Below are 24,450 nucleotides of genomic sequence, written 5' to 3'. Positions count from 1 at the left end.
TGTTACTATAAAGATACACATAAGCAGGCTTGCCTTCTTGCTCATGCGCATGCATGTCTTGCATCATCTTCTCTAATTTCAAACTTTCTAGTCTCGTTTCTGCGATATCTTGGCCTTAGCTGTGCACAGGTGTGCATGCCTGAGGTGCTTTTATCTCGCTATCATGTCACGCGACCCGCTGCTCTGCTTCCTCTCGGCCTGCCCTTGTAGGGAGGACCGAGGTGGTTACGGTGGCTTTGAAGGTGGCGGCTTTCCGGTGGGCGGCCACCACCCTGGTGGAGGCGGCCCCTGGGGTGGCCCACCGCAGGACATGGGTGGCATGGTGCACATGGGTGGGCAGCACGGCGGCTACGGACACGGCATGGGCCAAGGAGGGGGACCACAGAGGTAATCAAGTGGCTTGGTTCTACCAGAAAAATCTTTCTTGCGAGATGAGCTCAGAGCTGGTCCTGACATATACTGCCTCAGTTGCATTTTGCTTTTTAATAAGAAGATGCTATTTAAACTTTAATTGCATGGAAGCAGCAAACATATCTTTGGTCATTGTCACAGTGCAACTTGTTTATGTGTATGAGTAGGATTAGGTAACCAATCATGTGCCCCCCCCCCCCCCCCCCTTCCCTCTTTTCCCATCCCCCCTGCACATGCCTCGTGCTGTCCATTTCATGGTAATGGCACCTCGCATGGCTTTCGGTGCAATCGGGTCACCATCCTGTGTATGCAGGCCGTGCTTCTTGCATTAAGCAATATTTCTTGTTGTCGGGTGGAGCACACAACCATAACACCCTACCAAATGCTCTAAAGTTCTCTTGGGCGATTGTGTAGGATTTATTAGCAGCAATTTAAGGGCCTGTCACACTAGCACGACACACACCGACGTTCGGCCAAATTGTTGGTAACCTTATCTGCGGCAGACCAGGCTGTCACACTAGGCCGATGACACCAACATGACCGAAAACCAGATGTCTTCCCATTGTGACAAGTTTGGAGGTCAGGGATGCCGACAAAATCAATTTGCTGACTATCGGTGGCCGAGCCAAGTCTTTGTAAGATCGGCCACTAAGCAAAAGCATTCTCTGAGCACGAAGCCAACTCTGCACCATGTCAACAGCATATTCTTTTCAGCACTAATACAGTGAAATCTCGATACAACGAACTTCGTGGGACCCCCAAAAATAGATCGTTATATTGAAATATCTTAATAACGAAATAATCGGAAATCAAAGGTATTAAATGTGCCACAGAAAACTTTCATACCTTTAAAAAGGGTTCTCGCGTGACGGCCCAGGCAATCATCATACAGTAACACAATGAGCAGTTTTCTTGCTTGTTTATTTGAAGAAATATGTAATCTTCTTCTGGCGACTGTGGCACATGCTTCCCAGGACAAACGCTTCGACGTCGTCGACTTTCTTGTGGACAGCTTCGGGCACTTCGTTGCAGCGTGCGATGAAAGCGCGAAGCTTGCCGATTGAGGCCAATACATCTGAAGTGGATACAGGTTCGTCCGCATCGTCCGTACGCGACGATTCTGTGTCGTCGTCGTCCAGGTCTTCTTCATCATTTTCGCGCACGCTGGTGATGATGTCGTCTACGGTGAGCTTGGCTGACGTCAAAGCTTCGCTGTCACACTCCACGTAGTCTTCGAACGTTACCGATCGGTCGACGGACAGCTTCTCGGTGACCTCGTTCCACAAGGCACTGCTATCGTCTAGCAGGTCATCACTTTCTTCGCAGTCTTCTGCGCGTGACGATTTGACTAGCCCTACTTTCCGCCAGCAGTTTTGAATAGTGGACGCCTTAGGATTCCACCACGCTCCAGTGAGCATTTCTGCGGCTTGGCGAACGCTAACTGTAGTCGGGAGCCCGAGCCGGATATTAATAAGCAGCCGCTGCACCAAGCGCTTGCGAAATTCTCCCTTCACACTTTTAATAATCCCTTGGTCTAAGGGTTGGAGCAATGCAGTGTTGTTGGGGGGCAAGAACTCCAAGCGCACATTTGTCAGGCGCACGTTGACGATGTGTGCGGAACAATTGTCCACGATCAAAAGTATTTTCTTGCCATCCCTCCTCATCTGGTCGTCCAGTTTGATAAGCCAATCCGAAAACAACTCTCGCGTCATCCAAGCTCGCTTATTCGCCCTGTACTCACATGGTAAGGATGTGACATTCTTCAGGCAGCGAGGACTGGCGTGCTTCCCTATGACAAGGGGCTTCAGTTTTTTTGTGCCCAGTGCGTTGCAGCAAAACAGGACGGACACCCGGACACGGGATTTCTTCCCGCCCCTGCACTTTTCGCCTTTGAAGTTCATTGTTTTATCGGGCAGAAGCTGGTAGAAACAGGCCGTTTCGTCGGCGTTAAAAATGTCCTCCTCGGAGTAAGACTCCGCGATCTCCTAAAAGCGGTCGTCGCGCCAGGAGATTGCGCAGTCTTTGTCTGCAGCTGCTTCCTCGCCGGAAATCACTTGCCATGTAATTCCAGATCGTTGGCGAAAACGAAACAGCCAGCCGGAACTCGCTTCAAATCCGGTGATTTCGAAGGCAAAGGCAAATGAACGAGCTTTTTCCTGAAGCATCGGGCCAGTCACCGGAATGTTCTGAAGCCTAGCCTCCTTGAACCAAGCGAGGACAGCTTCGTCCACTTTTTCATAATTCCCCAGTCGCAAATGTTCCTTGCGGGATCAAGATGGGACTGACGATGAAGCTTGGTGATCTTCTCCCGATCCTTCAAAATGGTCGCAACGGTTGACGGCGCAATGCCGCGCTCCTTGCATACGTTGACCTGCTTTTTGCCGGCATCCAGTTCGTGAAGAATTTCGACCTTTTCCTTTAACGAAAACTGTCATCGCTTGTTTTTAACGCCGGCGCCAGCAGAACTCATAGTCAAGCACTTTGACTTAACACCACGTAAAAGTAACTCCGCGTCTTCGAGAAGCTCGGACAAAAACGTGGCAGCTGGCGAGGCTTCGTCCGCGTCACCACTCAAACACAACAAAGCACAAAATGGCCGAAGTCTCGTTTGCAGTCCCGAAGAAAGTTTTTGAGAAAGTTCGTAATAACTAGGTGCGTTTCTACGAGAGAGCAAATAAATTATGTACGTAATTTTGAAATATTCGGAATACTGAAATTCGTAGTAGTGAAATATATTTACATAGGAAATGCAGGTGTTTTGGCGGGAATTTTTGAAATTTTCTTAAATTTGAAAAAATCGTTAATGTGACGTTCGTAGTAACGAGAGTTTACTGTCTATATAAAAAAAAGTGTAGTTGATGCATAATCCCTGACTTGCATGTGAGCGCGAGCTGCCAAAATACGTGGGGCTGTTGAATACATGTGGAATGTCAACGGCAGCCGTCTTGGGAGCGACGTGGCGCAGATACCGACTGTTGGCCAACTGTTTCTGTTGGCGCGGTGTGACATAGTTGCAGGTTGCAGACATTACAAAGACACAGTGTTGGTTTACCGAATAGGCATCGTGTCGTGCTAGAGTGATAGGCCCTTTACGGAAACATGATTATGATAGTGAGCTTTCATTACGCCTCCGCTTACAAGAATTCACAGGGCAATTATATTGAACCTTTCTACAGTATTCCCTTGGACCAGCAAAAACCTTTACTACATCATGGTCCTTACTATAGCTGACATGGTGCTGAAGATGCCATCCGGTAATTAAATGGCCGCTTATTAAAATGTCTTATTGGTTTATTAAAGAAATACTCAGAAATAGCTTAAATCCTTTTCTTATTGTTTCCTTATACAGTTCTTTTTTTTTTGGGGGGGGGGGGGGGGGGGGCAGTTCTCAGATTTTACTATCACACTTTTTACAAAGTAAGTGTGCATGTTTTAGAGGCTTAAAAAAAAAATTCTGCACATCCTTTGTGCTCAAAGTAGTGCTGCAGAAGTACAACTATACCTCTAGCTGCACTGCAATGGGCACAGTGTCCTCGCACTTATCACTGGAGGAGAATTGATCCTCAGCTTGCACTTAAGCGACCATCTCATCAAGGGCTTCTCGTGACAGGTCATATTTGCATCCACTACCTCGCATTCCTGTCGCGACGAAGAGGCAGAGGGAGCTACTTGACTGAATGCGGTGCCAACCTCAGTATCGTCGATGGTAGTACTTGCCTTTTCATGGGTATTGGTTCCTGTTCTTTGAATGGTGAAGGCACCGCTTCGCAGCTATTGCTTGCACTTGTTCCCAGACGTGGATGACTACTGGAATTTTTTTTCCAGACCATAGTGTTTGCTACAAATAATTCATCCATGGTAATGAGACTAGCATTGGCATGTAGACCATAAATACACCCCGGTGAATTCCAAATGTTTACCTTTTGTGCGGTTTAACCAAGGTTAGCACCTAAGCAATGCTTCATGTAAACGAAGAATCATACTAATGCATACATAAGAAACCAACCAAATAACTCTACTTAATTTCGTTTGTCCATAATTGTCTTTTAACCAAATTTCGTTTACTGGGCTTTGTGGGTCTGATTGGTACTGGTGATCTTGTTTTATATCGCCATATGCATGTGCACGAAAGCGACGTGGCTTGTCGAGGACAGCAAAAGGGGAGGATAGCTGTGTGTGTTGCTGCGGTTCCACGGCGACCAGTTTGATTTTCATTGGAACGAAAGAAATGCGCATCTTAGACCAGAGCGGTGAAGGAAAAACTCACAACAGAAGTGTGGGGCTCATAGCCAGCTTGCATGTCTGCTATGTGTACTTGAAGCACGGGCACTGGAGTGCCTGACGTCATGGTTTTGTTTTTGAAGTTTCAAGCCCATCACGGGCTTACAGTCCGGTGAAATGATATGAGAGGGCTAGTTGGGCTATGTATTGCTGTGAGCGCTGCATTTTGGGTGGCATTCCACAACCGACACTTTGTCTTTAGATGCTGCGAGGGAGTACTGGTCAGGTTACTGCTGTTTCGTGCTTTTTGCAAGCCATCATGGTGCATTTTTGCATTGCCGTGCCTCGCTGTTAATCGACCGCCAACATCACTCCTCCAGTAAGGAGGTATCCAGCTTACAATGCTTCATTGCAGCATTTAGTAATTCAGACTGTGATGTCAGACTTTTTCACCGATAGCAATCATTATCAAATAATTGTAAACAAGGAATTACTCCATGATTCCTTCTCTTTGATTTTAATGCCTGGTATGTTTCACATGTTATGCTGCTGATCGATGAAAACAAAACATTATATTTTTCTACTGTATGTGCTAATTTGCAAAATAATTCAAAAATATTCTCTTTGTGACCAATTTTCATAATTCTTAGTATCCATTTTGGACCGAAAAATTTATTATTTGCTCATTTCAAATAAATTTCCCTTTCTAGCCATGGTTTTCAGACATTCCACCTGTAATTTGACTTGGCTGGATTCGAAAAATTTTTGGTCCCATTCGCACCTGTTTTTTAGTATTCAGTTCACTTTGCACTCAGTTTTGCTATCCAAACAGCTCGAAAAATGTCAATAACAGCATACCTTTTTCATTCAGTCATAGGACTTTCCTCTCAGCAGGTGCACTGTAGAAATGCATTACTGGGTATTTGGGCTGTTTCTTTCTAAATTATTTTATCAGAGATTTTTTTGTTCCTTTTATGTGACCCTTTCACACACAAAAATAGAAAATGAAACGTTTTTTGATGTGTTCATGACAAGCATTTTGATTTATATAAGCAGCAGCTGCACAGTGGTTGAAAAAAAAAACAATCATTGCCAACCTACCTTTACTTGGATCATTTCTCTTTTTCTTTGCATTAAGAGCGTTAATTATCCTGTCTGTGGGTTTACTTTATTTTCACATTAAAGCAAAATGTAAAATACATGAGTGAACCTGCGGGGAGGCCAAGAATGGACTGTGTCTATTAATACAAATAGGAACTTGATAACCGTTCAGCCTGCAGGTCAGCTATCGGGAAGCTGTAGACGTAGCCTTGGGATTTGTAGAATTTTCCTCCAAGATAGCTGCGCTGATTTTTGTTCTAATGCAGTATCCTCTGTAGACATACAAGATGCGATAATCGTACACATTATTTCTCGCTGAGAATCGTAGTGGGCGTTAACCCAGCCCAGCGATTTGTGCAGTTTGGGTGCATGTGCCTTGTTTGTTGTGTGCCGATGCAGGGAGCCTGAAGCAGGCCTTACACAACCGCCCATGATGACTTTCAAGCAGTTCCTCAGCTCACAGGATGACCTCATTGACGACCAGGAAGCCGTTCGCAAATACAACGAGTACAAGATGGACTTCAGGCGCCAGCAGCTGAATGAGTTCTTCGTCAACCATAAGGAAGAAGAATGGTAGGCATGTCCTTATCAGCTGTCAGCGTGAGTGGAGGCCTGCATTCGACTTCGCTCTGCTGTCATTGGTCCTTGTAGGAAATTGATCAGTTCATGTTGCCGCTATTTTGTCGTCTGCTCCTGCAAAGTTTTACCGGAAGCTTTTATTTGTTGGCCTCACAGAAGTGACAGGGAAAGGAAAGCATTTATGCAGCATTCTTACCATTCTAGTCAAGTTTGTGCATGAGGTCCAGCTTTAGAGTATTTCTTTCCGTAGTAGCAGCTTCTATTATACTTCAAAGTTTTAAGTCCACTCAGCAGAGCCGCGACTTTGTTGAATTGAGGATGTCCCCCGTTGCATGTGCGTCAGGCACACAGTGAAACCTCCACATTCTACCACTTCCACAAGCCACTCGACGAATGCGACCACAACTATAGTGTGCTCCGCTCGTGCATGATCGGCAACTCGAAAAGCAACGACCTGTGCAGATGAAAGCCACTCTCTTGGATGCACAGTCATTGTGAAGAGGTTTCACTGTACTTGGGGATAATGGTAGTGCTTAAGATTTGGCATAGTGTTATTTGTCGCATGGGGACTTGGGGAGTTTTGTTTCTCCTTTTTTTTCTTGCTCTTTGTGCTCCTGCGTCTTCCTAACGTCCAATCTTGTTTCCCCATGTGATTACCACCCACCTGATTGTGTCACCTGGCGCTCTTCCTTTCAGCTCAGAAGACGGAAGCGTCACATGCTTCCGTCTGCGCTCTTTGCGCTCCGATTGCACTTAGCTGGTTGAGGGTGCGCTGTGCACAAGGCAGTGCTCTTAGGCGAATACAGTGTGTCAGGTTAGCTTGCCAGGCGCGCCTCGGGTCTCCATTAGCTTCTGAATCGGTCAGGGCACGCGCGCGTGCGACCCACCATCATCGGTGGCTGCGATTTGGGCAATGATGGCGCAACCGGTGTGTGCAACCGGACGCTGAAAAAAAGCCCAGTCTGCAGAAGGTGAGGATTCCATTTTTGTTGGTGTGCTTTTCAAGCCAGAGGGGAAGGGGTCGCTTTTTTCTCTCTCTCAACTCTGTGTTGTTTACTGTTTTCTTACATCTGTGCTTATTGCACGAACATGCGGTTTTGGGCAGCTGGGGCCTCAGCAGCAGTGTTTAAATTTGCATAGCCGTCTTTGTGTCTGGTTTTCATTTCTTACGTTACCGTGATGCTTGACACTGTGTCCCGCCAGAAATTGGCATGTGGGTGACCAACTTAGTTTAGCCGAAAAATACCAAGTCCTGTCGTTAAAGGTGACAAAAGAGGCAGGGAAGGGCTGACGGTAAAGTGGGCAATAAAAGTAGAAATAACGGTGTCCTACCCGCAGACAGTAAAGGATAGAGGAATTGAAAGAGCCAGCTCTTCTCATGTGTTTTATCTGTTCTGCAATAACAAACTGCTGTATGCTGCCATATCGTCCAGGTAAGCTGAGCTGAAAATGGTCACCTTCATGCTGTTCCTGGCACACTAGGCTTGCGAAGAAGTGTCGTTAATTTGTGGGCAGAAAGTGGAATAATAGTACAACCTTTATAACAGTGGCTGATGGCGTAGTCAAATACATCCAAACAGCTGCGAACTGTATGTAGCATATGTATGCGTGTAATGGCTGCAGGCTTTTCTCTAAAATTTGGGGTCAGAATTGAGATTGTGGCTATTACATCAATAAAAAGACAGAAAAGAAATATTTTCAATGGTACAGTGGTACGACCTGCGCAGCCAGCGGTTTTGCCTTCTTTAACTGCACACCATATCACAGCTACGATCAGGCGCTCACATCGGCCAGTTGCAACGTTTCGGACGCTGTTCGGAACGTCACATCTTAAATTTTTGTTTTGGAATTGCATTGTGCTCTTTGTTTTGGAATAGCCTATAAGTATAGTTGCATGCATCTACAGCTGCTGCTTCCGGTACGCTGAAACCGTGTGCTAGTCACATGCAGTTTCACTGCACTGTGCACTTTCGCGATGTTTTGGTGCATAGGCCTTCTGTTGAAACATCCTTAAAGGGGTTATGACACAAATTTCGGAGCATGTTTATTGCATCTTATTTCTGATGCGCCAAGCAACTAAACCTCAAAGTTTCAGCTGCATCGGAGTTGCAGATATTTTTAAAACTAGCTTTTTCGTTTCTTCGTGAGCAGCTTGCTGATCTGGCAACCGGCGCAGCCAGTAACGACATAGGCCGCACCGCGTTGTCTGCTCCATGTTCTGTGCACGAGCAGCGAAACCGCTGTTATGCGAAGCCACGGTAATGTCGGCCAAATAGCAGTCATGCCACTTGCCAAGGTTACCGCAAAGTGAGCTTTTTATCGATCTCTGTTGGTGTTTTTAACCTAGGGAATAGTGGCATCTGTGGGCGGGATTCAGGTGCGTGTCGGTGCCCGAGTACAAAAGGCGCACGAGCTGATCGACTTGCTCGAACAGCGTATACATTTTACACTGTAACACGTCTGAAAAGCAACACATAAAATTTGCAATGTATGTAGCGCTGTCTGACGGCGCTTTTCTACAATCTTCGGGTACCGCCCGACAGCGCAGCAGCATAACGTATTGGGCGGTGCACTACATCGAGGCACTCAGTACCCCAGCCATCCAGTTTTAGCAGCATATCATTTACGTTACTTGTTAACGGGCCCAAGTTAGGCCCTAGCTGCAATATGAAAGTAGACAATAAGCTCAAGAGGCTTACAGCATCGTCGCTTGGCCTAAATTAATTCACAGTGAAGCCGCGGCGGACCGCACTTTGTAATAGATCAGCGAGGCGTTTTAGTAAATGGACCACTCGATCATTAAACTGTTTTTTACTCTCAACCCCCTGTTTCGTAGTAAAGGAAAAGATTATGTTCGGCGACACCTTTTCTGATGCTGACACAAGGGATCCGCTCTATATATCGCTGGCATGGACAACTTAAGCGGAAGGTACGGCTGGCGCGGCGTTGTTTACAGTGGTGGGGGCAGTACGATGGCGGCGGTCGCGTTGAAGGTGGATGCCTGGGCAAGAACTAAATCGCGCTTCACTGCAGTCTGTGTGCTGTTTTCAGAAACATACCGAGTACACTTATTGGGAGCCATGTTAGCAAGCGCGACTACAGTACAGTGTATCGGCAACTTGTCGGCGCCGTCACAGCAGCAGACGATGCGGTGGCCGGCGTCTCTCTGTGACGTCACCAAGCGTTTCAACATAGTGACCGTTGTCGTTTGGAGGAGCTTCGCAGTGTCAACTTCAGCCATTTATTTGAAATAAAGAATCAGTCTACGGCGGCCAAATTTCGAAAATAGAATAAGGTCCAGTATTATCTGCCAGACTACAAAACTAATATATTGGATGATCGTGTCATGACCCCTTTAAAACGCAACTGGGCTGCTTTGTGAAGCGGCACCACTGCTACTTCGTCGCACTGCGGAAAGGTTAGCATCCACAGGCTTCTTTCGGCACGCTGAAACCGCGTGCTAGTCACGTGCAGTTTCACTGCATTGCACGTTTCACCGCGATTCTTCAGCACGTAGACTGGCGTGAAGCATTCTTACAACACAACAAGGCTGTTTTGTGCTGAGGCACCACTGTGGAACGGGTAGTAGAGGCTTTTACGGTTTTGGAGCACTTAGTGAAACCGGGAAAAAAACTCCGTTCTTACTTCGGTTTCATCTTAGATGCGAACAACCATCATAGAGGGGTCCATTAGATTAAATTACTGTGATGCAAACCGTTTTCGGCAGTTTTTTTCAGGGTCTTTCGATAATTCTCTTCTGGTTCCTTGAAGGCCGAATTAACGCGAGTTTACTGTACCTTCCAGAGTTACGCGTGCGGCTGTTAAAATAATGCGGGGATTATGCTGTTTATATGGCAGATCAGTTTAAATTTCTTCTACAGTAAATTATATCCTTTCTGTCTGACAATTGCCTAGCAGTTAATGCCTAGGGGTTTCTGCAATAATGAAAAGAGATGTTGTGTTAGTAATCTTACTTTAACAAAATGTGAAATAAGGCAGCATTTTGCTTTTTCATTGTAAAGAAGATACCACTTTCTCATATCTTCGGTAGCTTGAAAATGCGAGTACCAGCATAACTTTTCCTCTCATTACCCTGGCCACAGAAGCGTGCCTCTTGCGCAAAATTTAATGATCTTTATGTTGTGAAGCTGGCGATGTATGCTTTAATTTAATCGATTTACTTTGCAGAGGCTACAAGTGTTACTGAAATGCACGAATCAAGACATGCTTTTGACTCGTAATATTTGCGCTTCAAAGCAATGTATTGTGCACATGCTTGTCCTCTCATGCATACGGTCACAGGCTGGGGCTAGGCGTTACTTGAACTTTTGTCGGATGTTTCATATGGAACCTACCCTAGGTCTCAGCCATCTGTTTCTTGAAGTTGGCAGATGTCCAGGTGTCTCGATTGGAGGCTTGGTTTCTGTTTAGTCTAATATATGTGTTTAGCGCAACATACTGCCAGATATGAAAATGGAGGAGAATCCCTCTGGCATGACACTAAACTTCAGTCGCTGGTGCTGTGACCCATGATCGTGCACTAAAGCAGCTGACCAGTGGGTGCGAGCAGTTCAAAAATCCACTTTCAGCCTAATGTGTTGCTTTTTTCTGAAGAAATAAAACTGAGTCGGCTCCATGTTGGGCATTTGCGCAAAGGACGCATTGGCCGGTGATCACCTAAGGGCAGTGTTGTGGGTGTTCAAGTTGACATGCAACATCTTTAAGCAGAACAAAACAGCTATACAGTGATGCAGGTGTCCAAACAACAGTTCTCAGTGCAGTAACTGCACCACGAAGAAAACCTCATGTGCTGACCTTCTACTTAATTCTGGCGGCACATTGATGATCTTCATGAGAAGCATGCCATCAGTGCAAGTTGTGTCTAGGTACACATAGCTATGGTTCGCTTGAGGTACAACGTCAATTAGCAGATATCCTGCGAGAAACTGTCCTGATGTCATTCGGCAATGACGTAAAGCATGCAGCATAGTGTAGTAGAGGATTGGGGCAGCCAAATTTTGCTACCACTGATTGTGTTCACAGGTTCTTGGCACAGAAATAAATGACTCATTCTATGATATACTGCTCAGTTTGTAGATTTTGGTATTTGACCTTGTCAGGCAGCTTTGTGAATTTGGCTGACACTCAAGTAAACTGCACGGCTAGTTCTGATAATTAAACTAGGCAAGTTGCCAGTTAGGGGCTCCCACCTTGCCTCGTTAATCAATGTCCTGTTTGTTGGGCTCCTTGTTCTCTCTGCTTCCCTTTTTGCTTCCTGCGCATGCCTTCCTGCTGCCCGATTTTCCAAAATAAGGTTCAAGTCCAAGTACCATCCAGAAGAGTGCGGCAAGCGCAAGACGGAGCAGACAAACTCGCTACAACGTCGCCTGGATGCCTTCCTCAAGCTTCATGACTTGGGCTGGGTTGATGCCATCAGTATTGATGTGGAGAAGTCTGATCGCATCGTTCGGCTTCTTGATGCTGGTGAGTGCTCTCATTTCACCACCCGATTCCTTTTTGTTGATTAACACTGGAAAAGCGGTAAGGGACGTGAGCTTTTTGGATAGAGCTGAACAAGAGGCTGGAGGGAAGCCTCAGTCCACTAACTAGCCAGCTGTTCGACAAGAGGACTTTTTCTTTTCCTGGGCAAATGTGGTCATCGTGGTCATCACAGGCAGGTGTCAGACAGGCCATTCACTCCGAAGATGAATGGCTGAGGTGGGAGAGTGGCGAGAGCATTAAGTGAGAAGCGGTATGGGATAAGCTCTTCATTCTGCATGTATAAGATATTAATTCACTTGCTGTAACTAGCTTCTCCTTATTTTAATTATTTAATGCTTCGATTTAACTCTGCAAATTATTCGTGATGCCCGCAGGGCGCGTATGCTACCTTTTAGGTGAGATATTGAGATGCTACTGAGCTTAAACCACCGTTAAAACCTCACGGCAACCATTGCTGGCATTGAAGTGGAAAGTATGGAACTGAAACCTGACCTGTTTTCCTGCGTAGCTGGATCTGGTTCCCGCTTGCAGTTGTTTGCACTCGCTTAATACCCCTGTCACACGAGCAAATTTAATGTCATTCGTATCGAATGACATTAGCATCTAATGTCATTATTCCCATGCTACACGAGAAAATTTAATGTAATAAGGTTCGAATGACATTCTTCATCGAATGAGTTTGGGGAACTCATTCGCATTCGATCGCAAACCGAATGTGTACTCTTGACGCCAGATACGCAGCAGAAACAAGTAACGCAACAACATATTCTGCGCACATTGAAATTTAAAAATTATATTTCTAAAGTTTTGTTTTAAAACCTGTTAATTTAGGTGTAAAATTATTAGCACTGCAGACTCTCGCGGAACGGCATTACTCTCGGTCACAGCAGTGGTCCAGTAATGGCAGCGACTCACAATCATTTTGGGCTCTGTGTTCCTTGGTAACCGCATCTCCCCGTATGTTTATCTCGGAACTATTTAAAGTTTTGACGGAGCGCCTCACAGTTTGGACGCCAATTGCATGCTCTACGTGTCTCCGTGCGTCTCCGCACTGTGTCACGATACGAAATGGCCACGCCAATGCTGGTAGAAAGCGAAATCTTCCCCCCTTTTTTGGCCTCGGAGCGGAAAGTAGTGACAGTGATTGCAGCATATCATGTTCACGCAGTATGGGGGAAGGTAGAGCGTTTTCACAATCTACTCGTAACGCACGTACGCATATACTATATTCGTATTGTAAGAGCGTGTAGCGCGGGCCGTGTTCGACGGGACAGAATGAGACGCTCTCAGCGTGCAGGTTTTCGGCAGACAGCAGAGCGTGGGGGCAGAGAGAGAGAGAGAGAGAGGGATCTCAAAGGGCAAAGCAGCCAGGGGTTTGTTGATGCTGCAGAGCTAGGTGGATCGTCTCCTGTGACTTTGAGCGGCGCATATGCACGGGGTGTCTTGAGTTACCGAGCACAATGCGGTCACCGCGGCGCCGGCATGGTGCAATGGGCGCCGGCATGGTGCAATGGGCGTCGCTTCCTCCTCGCGTCATCTACAACCGTGCAGCTATAGGATTTCATCCACGAAGATCGGCAGAGAGTCACATATACACGCCCCGTGAAAAGGGCATTGTCCCGGCCGGAATGCACACCTGCAGGAAACACGCTGCATGTTTTGGCAATGGATGATTCAGAGCTGTAGCCGGTTTCTGTCCTCAGGAGTCAGAACGGATGTTGTCGCAGTGGTGAAAAGGTTCTCGGTGCGCAGAGAATGGTCATTCTGTTGTGAAAGGATCTCCAACGTTAATTTCTGCCTCCGCCGCGATTTCTGCGGAATCAACAACTTGGTGACACATGTGAATCTCCTACATATCGGATGCGCATCTCGGTCAGGAACCAACCCTGTTCTACGTTCAGAGCGATCCACTCTGCAAGTGAACGAGCATGAACCCTCCAAGAGGCTCATTTATTGTGCCGGGCGGTTTCCTTGCCGTTGCAAACGGTTGGACGAAGACGACGATTATCAAGCTCCCTAACGAAGTGCATCTGATTGCGTACATTAAAGGAACAAAGTCCGGATGCTTTGGCGTGCACGAAGGCGAGCCTTTAATTAAAAAAAAAATACTGTGCGTCGTGCAAGTGTCAAGTGCGTCATATGCTCCGAGCGGCAAGAACACAGATACTACAGGTATGTATGCATCTAAGCGAAATAGGCATGATGAAAAGTACCTACTGGAGTTTTCACCCAGGCTGTAGCGCACCAGTGATAGCTGCAATGAGGATTTCTTCGGTGCGTGATTGCTTCAGTTGCACCGGGGCCTGAAGGCGATGTATTTTGTCCCTTCTTATCCTTATGTGCGAAAGGGCTAGGTAGCTTAGATATCACAGGCGGCTGTATGCGCTAGGCTGCAATATTTATGATGTTTTATCGTGACTGCCACCTCACTAACAAGGAAAAAAAAATACGGCGTTTTAATGCACTGCCGTTCGCGAGCCTCATGACCAGCTCAACCACTCGACTCGCTAACGGCGGTGCATCACAACAAACACCCTTTTTTTTTTCTTCTTTTTAGTCAGGCGGCAGTCGCGATAAAACATGCTAAATATTACGGTCTAGCGCACACAGCCACCTGTGATATCTGCGCTACCCGGCCCCTTCACACATAAATAAAACAAACGACAAAATACATCGCCATCAGACGCCCCGAACAAATGCTCATTGCGGCTATCACTGGTGGGTTACAGGCTTGGTGCAAACTTCGGTAGATACTTTTCATCATGCACATTTCCTTTAGATGCATACATACCTGTAACGAAGTGTTTTTCGCACAGTCGAGAGCACGCAGTCGGCTGCCAAGGTCGCCCATTCACGTCTTGACGCTTGGTTGCCCTGCTTCACGCCGTTGCAGGTCGCGGCTCGCCGAAGGAAACCTAACAAAACGCGTCTTGCATCCCGGCACGCCTCGAGAGTGGCAGCCATAAGCGGCACAGGTGGTTGTCATCGTTTTACCCAGGCTCTGAACGTGACCGCGCCTCCAGCCCCCGTGCGTTGGCTATGAGTGCGGCGACGAGAAGCGCCGTCGATGCCGCTCAGTGTGTTTTCATCAGTCGCCGCTGGGGCTTCGCGCATGCGCAGAAAACTCGCGCAAAAGGCGGATTGCTAACATTTGCGAATGACATTATATTTTACCGTGTAGCACCGAAAGAAACCGAATGACATTCGATGCATCGAATGACATTCGATTCGAATGACATTAAATCTGCTCGTGTGACAGAGGTATAAGACAGCTGCTGACCTTAACATTCTAAAGTCGCAGTAAATTAGAGATATCTAGTTATAAGAACCTTCAATAAATGGCACCATCTGCGCCAACAACAGAATGAAAGTATACAGGGGACTCCTCTTAAACAGAACTTGAAGGGCTTTTTGGAATTGTTCCATATATCACGAGCTTCATATAAGCGAAGCACAGGTATTTCTTGAAGCACAACTTTTATTTCAATTGCACCAGCCCTTACTGATGTGGGTGCATAGAAAAAAAGCAATCATTTGTTCTGCCTTCTTCAACATTCTTGAGCAACATTTGTGAGTTGCTTTTTTCACAGCGTAAGCGTGCATGTCTGAGAGGCTTAGAAGAAATTGTGCACACTCTTTCTGCTCAAAGTAATGCTGCAGGACTACAACTGCACCTCTAGCTGCACTGCCATCACCGAACTGGGTAAAGGGTCCTTGCACTCATCACTGGAGGAGGACTAATCCTCACCTTGCACTTCAGCGACCATCTTTTCGAGGTTTCCTTTGGGATAGGAGGTCATATTTTCATCCACTTCATCGTAGTTCTGTTGTGAGAAAGAGGCAAAGGGCACTTGACTGACTAGAGTTTCAGCTTCAGCATTGTCAGTAGTACTTGCTTCTTCGTGGGGTATCGACTCGTGTGCATCACAGAGCCCACATGGTGGAAGTGCTTTGTCACATTGCCTGCATTTGTCACCAGGCCTGGGCCAAAGTGTGTATAGCCAGCAGCTAGTCGATGCTGTAAATCCTTCCCTCTGTCGTCGCACAGCTGCACTTGGTGGAGTAGCTGGCGGTGGTGGTAGGCCTTGTCATTCCAGATTGTTGCTTGATCCATTGATTCAATGAAGGCTGTGGCATTGGCACGAAAAAATGTGAGCCTGGTTGACTTCAATCCTGCCACTTGGCCATCGGCAGAGCAGTTATCCACGTGAAAACTTTCCTGCCCTGCGTAGTAGATCTTGCGTCTTCCTTTCGCAACCAGTTTTCAAAAATTGCCATCGTCATCCACACTCTTACATTAGCATGGTAGGTCACAGTAAGGTCTCGAACACCCTTGCAGCAATTTGTATGCTTCTGATTCCCCACCCTCATCAGCTTCAACTTTTTGTCACCCCACTGCGGTGGCTCTGTGGTTAGGGCATCCGACTACTGAACCAGGGGGCCCGAGTTGAAACCCGGTTGCGGCGGCCATATTGGGATAGAGATGATGTACAAGGTACTTGTGTGTTGTGTGATGTCAATGCATGTTAAAGAACTTGGCTAGTCAGAATTTTCTGTAGCTCTCCACTACAGTGTCTTTCATAGCCTAAGTCACTTTGGGACATTAAACCCCGTAAACCATCAACGCTGCCATGATTGTACCCATCAGTACAGAAATGTGCTCCATACTCTGTTTTCCACCTGTACAGGCTTTGTTCTTGTCGAGTCTTGGTGGAAGTGCCTTATAAAAAGGGCTATCTTGGTTTTGAAGACTACAGCCACTTATTAATTCGACTCAGCCATCCTTTGCTGATGCTGAAACTTTCAGCTGTCATTATCAAGGCCTTCTACTCCAAAATTGCACCACTTATAGAATAATCGCCACTGCGTGCATGTTGGTTAAACCACAGGAGAAGAGCTTTTCTAGTTCTTCATACAGGGTTGTCCTCACCTGCACTCAGTTTGAAGCGAAGATCCCATTCTTGAGAGCCCCTTGAATGACAGCTTAGTCTTTCATTATTCGTAGCAGTGCTTTGGGATGTCGAGCTTCTTCACAACTTTTGGTTCAGGCAGGCTCCTTTGCTCAAGCTCCCGCCGAACTTGCAACTTTTTTTTTCAAGCGAGAGTGCATTTTGTGGCCGTTTCTTGACTCTTTCCATCGCACCGAAACACTTAACACGCATAGGGCTAACGCAGAGTTACAGGGGCAGGGAAAATGATCAATAGACCTTGATAGCAACTGGATTGGCTTGTCTCTGTGATAGTGTTGGCTCGAAGAATTTGTTCATGGTTGTGAGACCATGTTTGGCATGTGCGAGCACAAATAGGCTCGGCAGGATTCCAAATGTTTGGCTGTTAATGCTGTTTGCCCAGGGGAAACAAGTAAGCATTGCTTCAGTTAACCAAAGAATTTTACTGCTGCAGACATAGGAAACCAGCCACTTGACTACATTTATGCATAATTTCTGTCAGTTTATTTGGGTTTCATTTACTGCGTGTCACTCTATTAGTGTGCGATATCAGTCAGTGCACGCTAATGAACCCTAGGGGGTTGAAATACTGGAATCTTTCACTGCAGCATTCCTCACAGTGAATGTTACTTTGGGAGAAAACTGAACCACGCTAGTATCTTTATATTCATTTCGATGAAATTGAATTTTTTCACCACTGAAAGTTGCTTTATGGGCCATGGTAAATCATTTACTTGCGTTTTAGAGTATTATGCTGTGCGGTGCTGCAAGCAGTCAGTGAAATGTGAACAGCATTGCTGGAAAAAGTGAAGAGGTATTTAATCATCTGCCTCTTCTACTTTCATGGATGTTTTTTTCTCGTATTTCCTCTTTGCAAAGAAAAGGATGCGTGTGCTGATATTACGGCTCCATTTCCAGTGGTGATCCTGTTGGAAGGGGGCACAGAGTATGATCTTCAGGCACTGGATGAGCCTGCTCAAGAGGACAAGCCTGCCGAAGGCTCTTCGTTCTCTGGTGCCAGGTAAGTCACCCTTTCGCTTGCAGTTGGTTGGCCTTAATATCAGCAGTGGGCGGCTGGCAAAAAGGGCAAAAGCCTATTGGAGAAAACTGCTGCGTTCTTGTAAATAAGATGCAGTGCTGTTGGAGATCCTGCTTTATTTATTGCCACGCTCGTTTCCCCACAAGTGTTCAAAACCTTGGTGCTTAGCTTGGGATTAACAGGTCAGCTGTCCAGCAAAGGCATCATCCAGTGTTTCAACAGTTTGTGTTAGTCTCGGAGAGCATGGGATAGCAAGGTGGAAACTGTGCCATGTGTCATTTGCAATTCGCCGGCAGTAGCGAATATCGATTGAAGTAGACCAGGGCTCACCAAAGGTAAGGCTGATTGGTCTGCTCAGCTGCAAAATGGACTGTTTGTGAGAACAAGCTCTTCCCCACTCCGTTCTCTTCTGGCGTTGAGCATTCAAGTTAGCTGCTCAGATTAGTGAATGAAGGAGAAGTGTGCAGAGCCTAGCCTTTTTTTTTGCATTGGTGCACATATAGACGAAGTCAGTGTGCCTTGTGCCTCAACATTCTCTCTGCTCAAGGTGATTTTTTAGCTTCGTTCGTGTGTAAAACTTTGGGCAGCAAGTTTTAGGACATTGATCTCAGATGTCAGTATTTGCGTGAGCTGTTCTCATTTTAGGAAAATTACTGGTTTACAGTATTAGCTGCGAAGCATGCCGCAAAAAATTGCACCATCCTCAGGCCATGGTAGACCAGTTTCTCTTTTGTGGCTTTCAGAGATGACAAGGAACCTGAAGACAAGGCTGAAGCTAAGGAAGGCTCTTCTCAGGTCAGCATTGGGTCTTGCATTTCTCACGCAGTCTGCAAGTGTCAGTTCCACCTTCATTTGCTGTCAATCAGTGCTGTCATTGTCACTGTCATTCAGTGCGGTGTTTCACAGCAGCTTAAGGTATTCACTCAGATGGTTATGCTGGCACACACTGTCGAGCATGATGCACGTTTAACGTTCTAAATTGCTTGTGCTAAATTTTGGCTTTGGCTTTTGAAGGGACGTAGCTCTTTCATAATTGTATCAGATGCATTTCTCGCTTTGATAAGAATGCTCTTGTTATGGTGACGTGTGCAATGCAGAGAGTGGAAAAGAAGTATGGAACTGCCCTGCCTTTGTTTCGCTTCACTCAGCTTTGCTATTTTGGGCATTTGCCGGCTGTCACAAGGCACACCTCGGAAAGTGATTGGGCAAAAATTTAACCCAATGGCATAAAGAAGCAGGTGTATACACTTAAGTGGGATGACTTACCCTGATGTGCCGCTTGGATGTCTTCAAAATCCCAACGAAAAACCATTCATTTTATAGCTGCGCTGGTTATTTGCATCTCAAGCTTTTGAGAAAATTGTAAGTGGGTGCAAGTTGTCATCTGCACATGACTTCTTGAGGCAGGTGACATTGGTTGCTGTGTTTTCCGTTGATTGCAGGTGCACCAAATGTATTAAAACCTCATTAATTCTGATACGTTCTGGTTAATGCACTCAAAATGAAACTTTCCCATTGATTTGTGCTTTTTGTTCCGGTTGATATATTTGCGGATATCAGGATTTCCCAGCTAATGCATTAAACATTACTAATTCTGGCTCTGCAGAATGTTAGTGACCGAATACATGGGTGGTCCTAGCATGGGTGCTCATGGTATAAACAGTTCGATTACAGCAATGGTGGCCTTCCTGTGATGCATAGCTGCAAAAGGGAAAAGCATCCAGAAAATAAATTTTTACCACACGAGCCAGCTGTTCCAGAGGGGTTGCTATTTAGAGAGATATGCAGCTGCTTCTTTGTAGTGCCTAAGGTTTAGTGGGAAAAGCATAGGAGAAATACAACCTCGTTGATATGTCTTGCAATATGTGTGAGAAAAGAAATATTATCAGGAACAATTTGTGACCTGAATTGCCTGATTTTGAAAATTTTTACTGTTGGATAGGGTAGAGGGGTTAATTTACACATAAAAGTGTAAATTAGCGTTTCTTGACATCCAGTACGAACAGCTTCTTTTTTAGGTCTTGCAGAATTCAGTAATTTTACATTGTCCTAACTCAGGAAGAACATTAGTAATAAGATTTTTACTGCCTGCAATTTTGAGCATATGAAATGGGAAATCGTATGAACCTTCACAAGAACGCTTATGTGTCAGTGGGTCAGGTCCATGCATCATGGCATGAAAAGCTAAAAGTCTGCGACAGTAAGCTGCCGCGGTGGCTTCTCTGCAAAAAAGAAAATAAAATGGTCTCGATAGCTCAATATTTTTTGCAGTTGCTATGGTAGATCAGATGTCTTGTGAAGTTTCTTCTGCACTAAGACTGATGCAGGGGCAGAGAATTCTTGAAGCGCTAGGAAAGGAGGGGCTCAGGCCTTGTGCCTAGAAAGGCAAGTTGGCATTTTTATGAAGTGGAAGTGTCAATCCAGTAGTAGCGTAAGCATACCTCACTAAGCACTCCATTTTTAAATTTGGATCATGCCTTTTACTTGGCAATACATTTTTCCTCTTCATATCTTAAAAAACAAAATACCAGCAAGGTTTTAAATTACACAAATGAGGATGACGGTAATGCTGCTTACAAGTAGTTTAGACACATACATTTTCTGTTTCGGTATTTTTGCTTTAACCGATCCACGATGGTCCAAAATGGAGGAAATGCAGCCCAAAATGCCCCAGCCAAGCTAAATTAATTATCAGGATATTATTAAAACCAGTTTAGTTTTCGATCTTTACCGTGTTTAGATACGTGTAAACACTGTATCTAATTACGCAAATGGGTAGCATTTTTCATCTGCTTCCAATAGCACGTGCAAAGAAAATATCATCATCGAGCAGTGCTTCAGCATAGCATAATTAGTACTGCGACATTGTTTCGCTCGAAGGCACGGACGTTACTGACATTGCCAGGCACTTTGACTACGACCCGCTCGCCAGCGACACAAGCGCTGAAGCAGGAATCAGCAATTTCCAGCAACCATGAAAGCTTGGTCGGTTGGCGTGCATAAAATGTCAACTCTAGTAAGGCATGTTGAACAAAGGAACTGATTATCATGAAAACGCTGCTCTCTCAGCCCGGTTTGCCAGCACTGTGAGCCAAGCTGGCATTCGAAAAAGAAAAAAACATTTAGTAGGGAATTGGAGCACGGCGCGATCAGTCACCGTGGCCTGCTACTGCGCGGCTCCCGTGCTCAACACCTGCTCACGCTCTGATTAGCCTCGAAGAGACAGCTCTGCGCACTGCCGTCCAAGTATGTGGCGCCATCTAGCGCTGCAAAGGCAATCTGGGCATGTAAAGCCATGGCTGCCACAATAGACTCCCAAGCCGTAATCTATCGCGGATTTCTGTTTATTTGCTTACATAACTCCTTCTACAAAGGACTAATAACAATTAGGAGGATTGTTTGGCCAATACTGAGGTGCTGGCAGAAGTTATTGCAGTGATACAGGCGAGCTTTTTTTTTCCACAATCACTTTGCTGCTGCTGCCCGGTGCGACGCGCCTGGCGTCTGCTAGCTCCGCTGCTGAAGGCATTGTGCAAATCAAGAACATACTTTATTATGAGATGGGCGTCCCAGTAAAGTGGTGTGGAAATCCAACTTTTATTGCAGCGTTAGCCCATTCGAAAGCACCGTCCACTACCATTTTAATATGAAACCAGCTAGGCATAGCAACATCTAGGGCAGGCGAGGAGTGGTGCAGTTCATCTCCCAGCGCGCCAGTGGGAGGCGCCATTGCCGGAAGCTCTGCACTTGTGCAGGCATTCTATTGGGGCCCGAGTATAGCAGGCAGTCTCCATATGTACACCGGATTCAAGTTGCACGAGTCCGGCATAAAATGAAAAGAGTAAATTCTGCTTCCCCTTTTCGGAGTCCGATATGTGTGTCCACGCATGCTAGGTATACCCAAGCTTTGCGCTTGAAAAACATGCCGACCGCAGAATTAGCGTCAAGTGAAGTATTGTATCATGCACCAACGAAGAAAGTGTGAAAGGCCATCGAGTCAAGCGAGCAGAAGCGCAGAACTTCCCCATGCAGGGCAGGGCCGCACTTAAGTGGTGGTGGGCCGGCGGTGAGCTATCCTGTGTCGTCACTGCTCTTTGCTTTGCCGACTCCACGTCACAGTTGTTTAATGACGTCATGTTATTTACCCATGTACACGTTTTCGTCACAGAGGGTTTTGAAAAATGGATTATTTGCCTGGCTTGTTTTTGAAATCAAATTGAAATATCTTTCAGGCAACGTTAGAAGCTGGGATTGCTTGTGCAGCATGTCTATAACCAGGAAAGCAATCGTGTTTCTTCCAACCCTCAAAAATTGGTTTCTGTACTCCTTTAAATAAGCATTGCTGCTTGCAGTTTGCCTCTGTATGACTTGGTGAATCCTACGACTAACTTGTTGTGGCAGTCTAAGATAAGTGATAAAGTTGATTAATACATCCCAGGTGCAACTTGTATTGGAGTGGGCTAAAGCCAGTGCATGCAGCAACCTTTTTCAGTCGAGGTGGAAAACGCTGAAGTTCTTGTTTTGTAGCTCATAGCATCTTTTGCCTGGAATGGTCTTTCTTGTCACAACCTCTTTGTTTCATTTTTGAGCCATGCTCTGGAGCTCTAACCTCTGTGCATCGTGGCAGGGTGGGGATGTGCCAACTTCGCCCACTCGCTCGGACGTCACCGCAGATGAAGACAAGAGACACAAGAGGGCTGACGAGGAGGAGGACGACGAGGATGCCAAGTCGGACTCTAAGCAGTCGGGCCGCAAACGCAGCTACACCTCGAGCAGCCAGAGCAGCTCCAGCTCAGACTCTGATTCGGATGACAGCGATAGTGAGCGCCTATTTTAGCAGCTATCACTGGGTTGATTGATTGATATTATTGCAGACAAACAGTACAGGGCATGTATGGGACAGCATCTGGACTCCTAGCTAAAAGTTAGTTGGGATCCTTGCGTTACTTAGTGCAACATAAACGTTTGTCAGTTTTGTCATAGCGCTGGTTTTCGCAAGAACTTGGCGTGCTTACAGCTTTCACATCACTGTACAAGGCCGTTAATTCAAGATTTTACAGATTGAAAAAAGTCGTGGAATTATTTGAAAGTTGGAATTTGAATGCACCTCTAGAGGTTTCAAGACAACTTTAGATCTAAGACCAGTAGCTTAACTGTGACTGCACACTTGGAATCTACAGAGAAAAACCCATTTGTTTGCAAACTTCCATGAGAATCTGGCCATTAAAAAAAAATCTATTTTAAGGCCTATGGCAGCATCGGAAAAATTTTAAATGCAATTTTCTCTTTTTTTATTGAATGTATTCATCTTATTGAAGTTTTAATGTTTGCATGAACGTGTTTCGGCGAACTTATGAGTTTTTTTGTTTTTCAGCAATATCTTAGTTATTTCCTTAAGCTTTCCATTTTTCCTTAAACGGCACGTATTAGCAATTAGATCAGATTTGGGCTCATTGCTGCCACATTTTTTTTTTGCCGTCTGACTTTGGTATTTATTCGTAGTCAACAAAATGACTTTACATTCATTTTTTTAGCCTTGGGATGTGCAGTGGCCATTAGGAAATCTGCATGTCCTTAACCCTTTCACTGTCGGCTGTTTCTGACCGGGACGCACCCCCAGTGTCGGCTTGGTTTCAGAGAACGAGCATATCAGGGAACGAGCATAAAGATTTATTAAGTCGAAAGAGAAAAAGATGGAAAGAGGCTAGAACACTCGTGTGCTGCTGCTGCTAACGGCAAGCTGTCCTCAAGCGAGGGCGCGTGGAGAGAGCGAATGCAGCAATCGAGTCATATGTCAGTCGGAGAGAGGCAACCGCGTGCGGCCCTGAACTTGCCACGCCGTAGCGGAAGCGCGACAAAGAATAAAAATAAAAACCTCCAAACCTGCCGCAAATGGCAGAACAAACTTTGAACCCATAACCGCACGCGCGCGCCGAAGGATCGCTCGCTCGAGAAAGTAGTGTCACGGAGCAACCACGCCCCCTCCCACGAGCAAAGAATGGGTGGGCGCGGTCGCACCATACTCTTCTATATATGTGTCATATCGGCGCGGAGCGAGCATATCAGCTTCTAGAAAGATTCAACAGATGGCGGAGCAAGTCCAAGCGCGGTAGCTTTACGGTGAGGCGCGAAGATTTGAACGCAAGATAGAATACGTACGGGTACGTTATTGACACTGCGGGGAGGAAACGCGAATGCGTACCGGTACGTTCGTGACAGTGAAAGGGTTAAAAACAGCCTTTATTATTTTTTTAATAAGAAATTGCCATAATAGAATTTTATCAAACCTTTTCTTCCAGGAGAGATATTGAAACCTAAGTGCATATTTCAAATCGGCATTCTGTGTTACACCTACATGCTAAGTTTCAACAAGATATTTTGAAAAATAAAAAGTCCCTTGGTCCCGCTTTGCGAGATTAACGATAAGTTAGCCAGGTGCCATAGAACATATGGTCATTGACGTGGACTGAGCTGGCCGGTCGAATCATTAGGATTTTGTTAGTGAAGGTCAAATTAACGACCTTTTATTGTATATAAAATTATGCAGTAAATCTGCTGTGGCTCGTTTGTTTTCTGATTTTTGTCAGAAGTGCATGGCGAGGTGTTGCAAACATTTCATTGTTTTCAGTTTGTGCAGTTTAATCTCTG

The 24,450-nt window shown here is 45.8% G+C and overlaps 1 protein-coding gene across 4 annotated transcripts in view; it reads left to right on the top strand.

Moving 5' to 3' along the window:
• Ars2 (arsenic resistance protein 2) overlaps positions 1-24,450 on the top strand; it is a 54,444-nt gene that overhangs the window by 2,129 nt on the left and 27,865 nt on the right. For 3 of the 4 annotated variants that reach the window (XM_084588179.1, XM_084588162.1, XM_084588170.1), the window contains exons 4-9: positions 211-387; positions 6,133-6,306; positions 11,627-11,796; positions 17,682-17,784; positions 18,546-18,597; positions 22,430-22,622. In XM_084588179.1, coding sequence (XP_084444305.1) covers positions 211-387; positions 6,133-6,306; positions 11,627-11,796; positions 17,682-17,784; positions 18,546-18,597; positions 22,430-22,622 — 869 coding nt within the window. The remainder of the gene's footprint in view (positions 1-210; positions 388-6,132; positions 6,307-11,626; positions 11,797-17,681; positions 17,785-18,545; positions 18,598-22,429; positions 22,623-24,450) is intronic. The other variant, XM_084588186.1, reaches the window with a different exon arrangement.

The sequence above is a fragment of the Amblyomma maculatum genome, chromosome 1, assembly GCF_055883805.1.
Source record: "Amblyomma maculatum isolate TAMU_Amacu chromosome 1, ASM5588380v1, whole genome shotgun sequence".
Taxonomy (NCBI): Eukaryota; Metazoa; Arthropoda; class Arachnida; order Ixodida; family Ixodidae; genus Amblyomma; species Amblyomma maculatum.
This window is presented reverse-complemented; position numbering and strand designations above follow the sequence as displayed.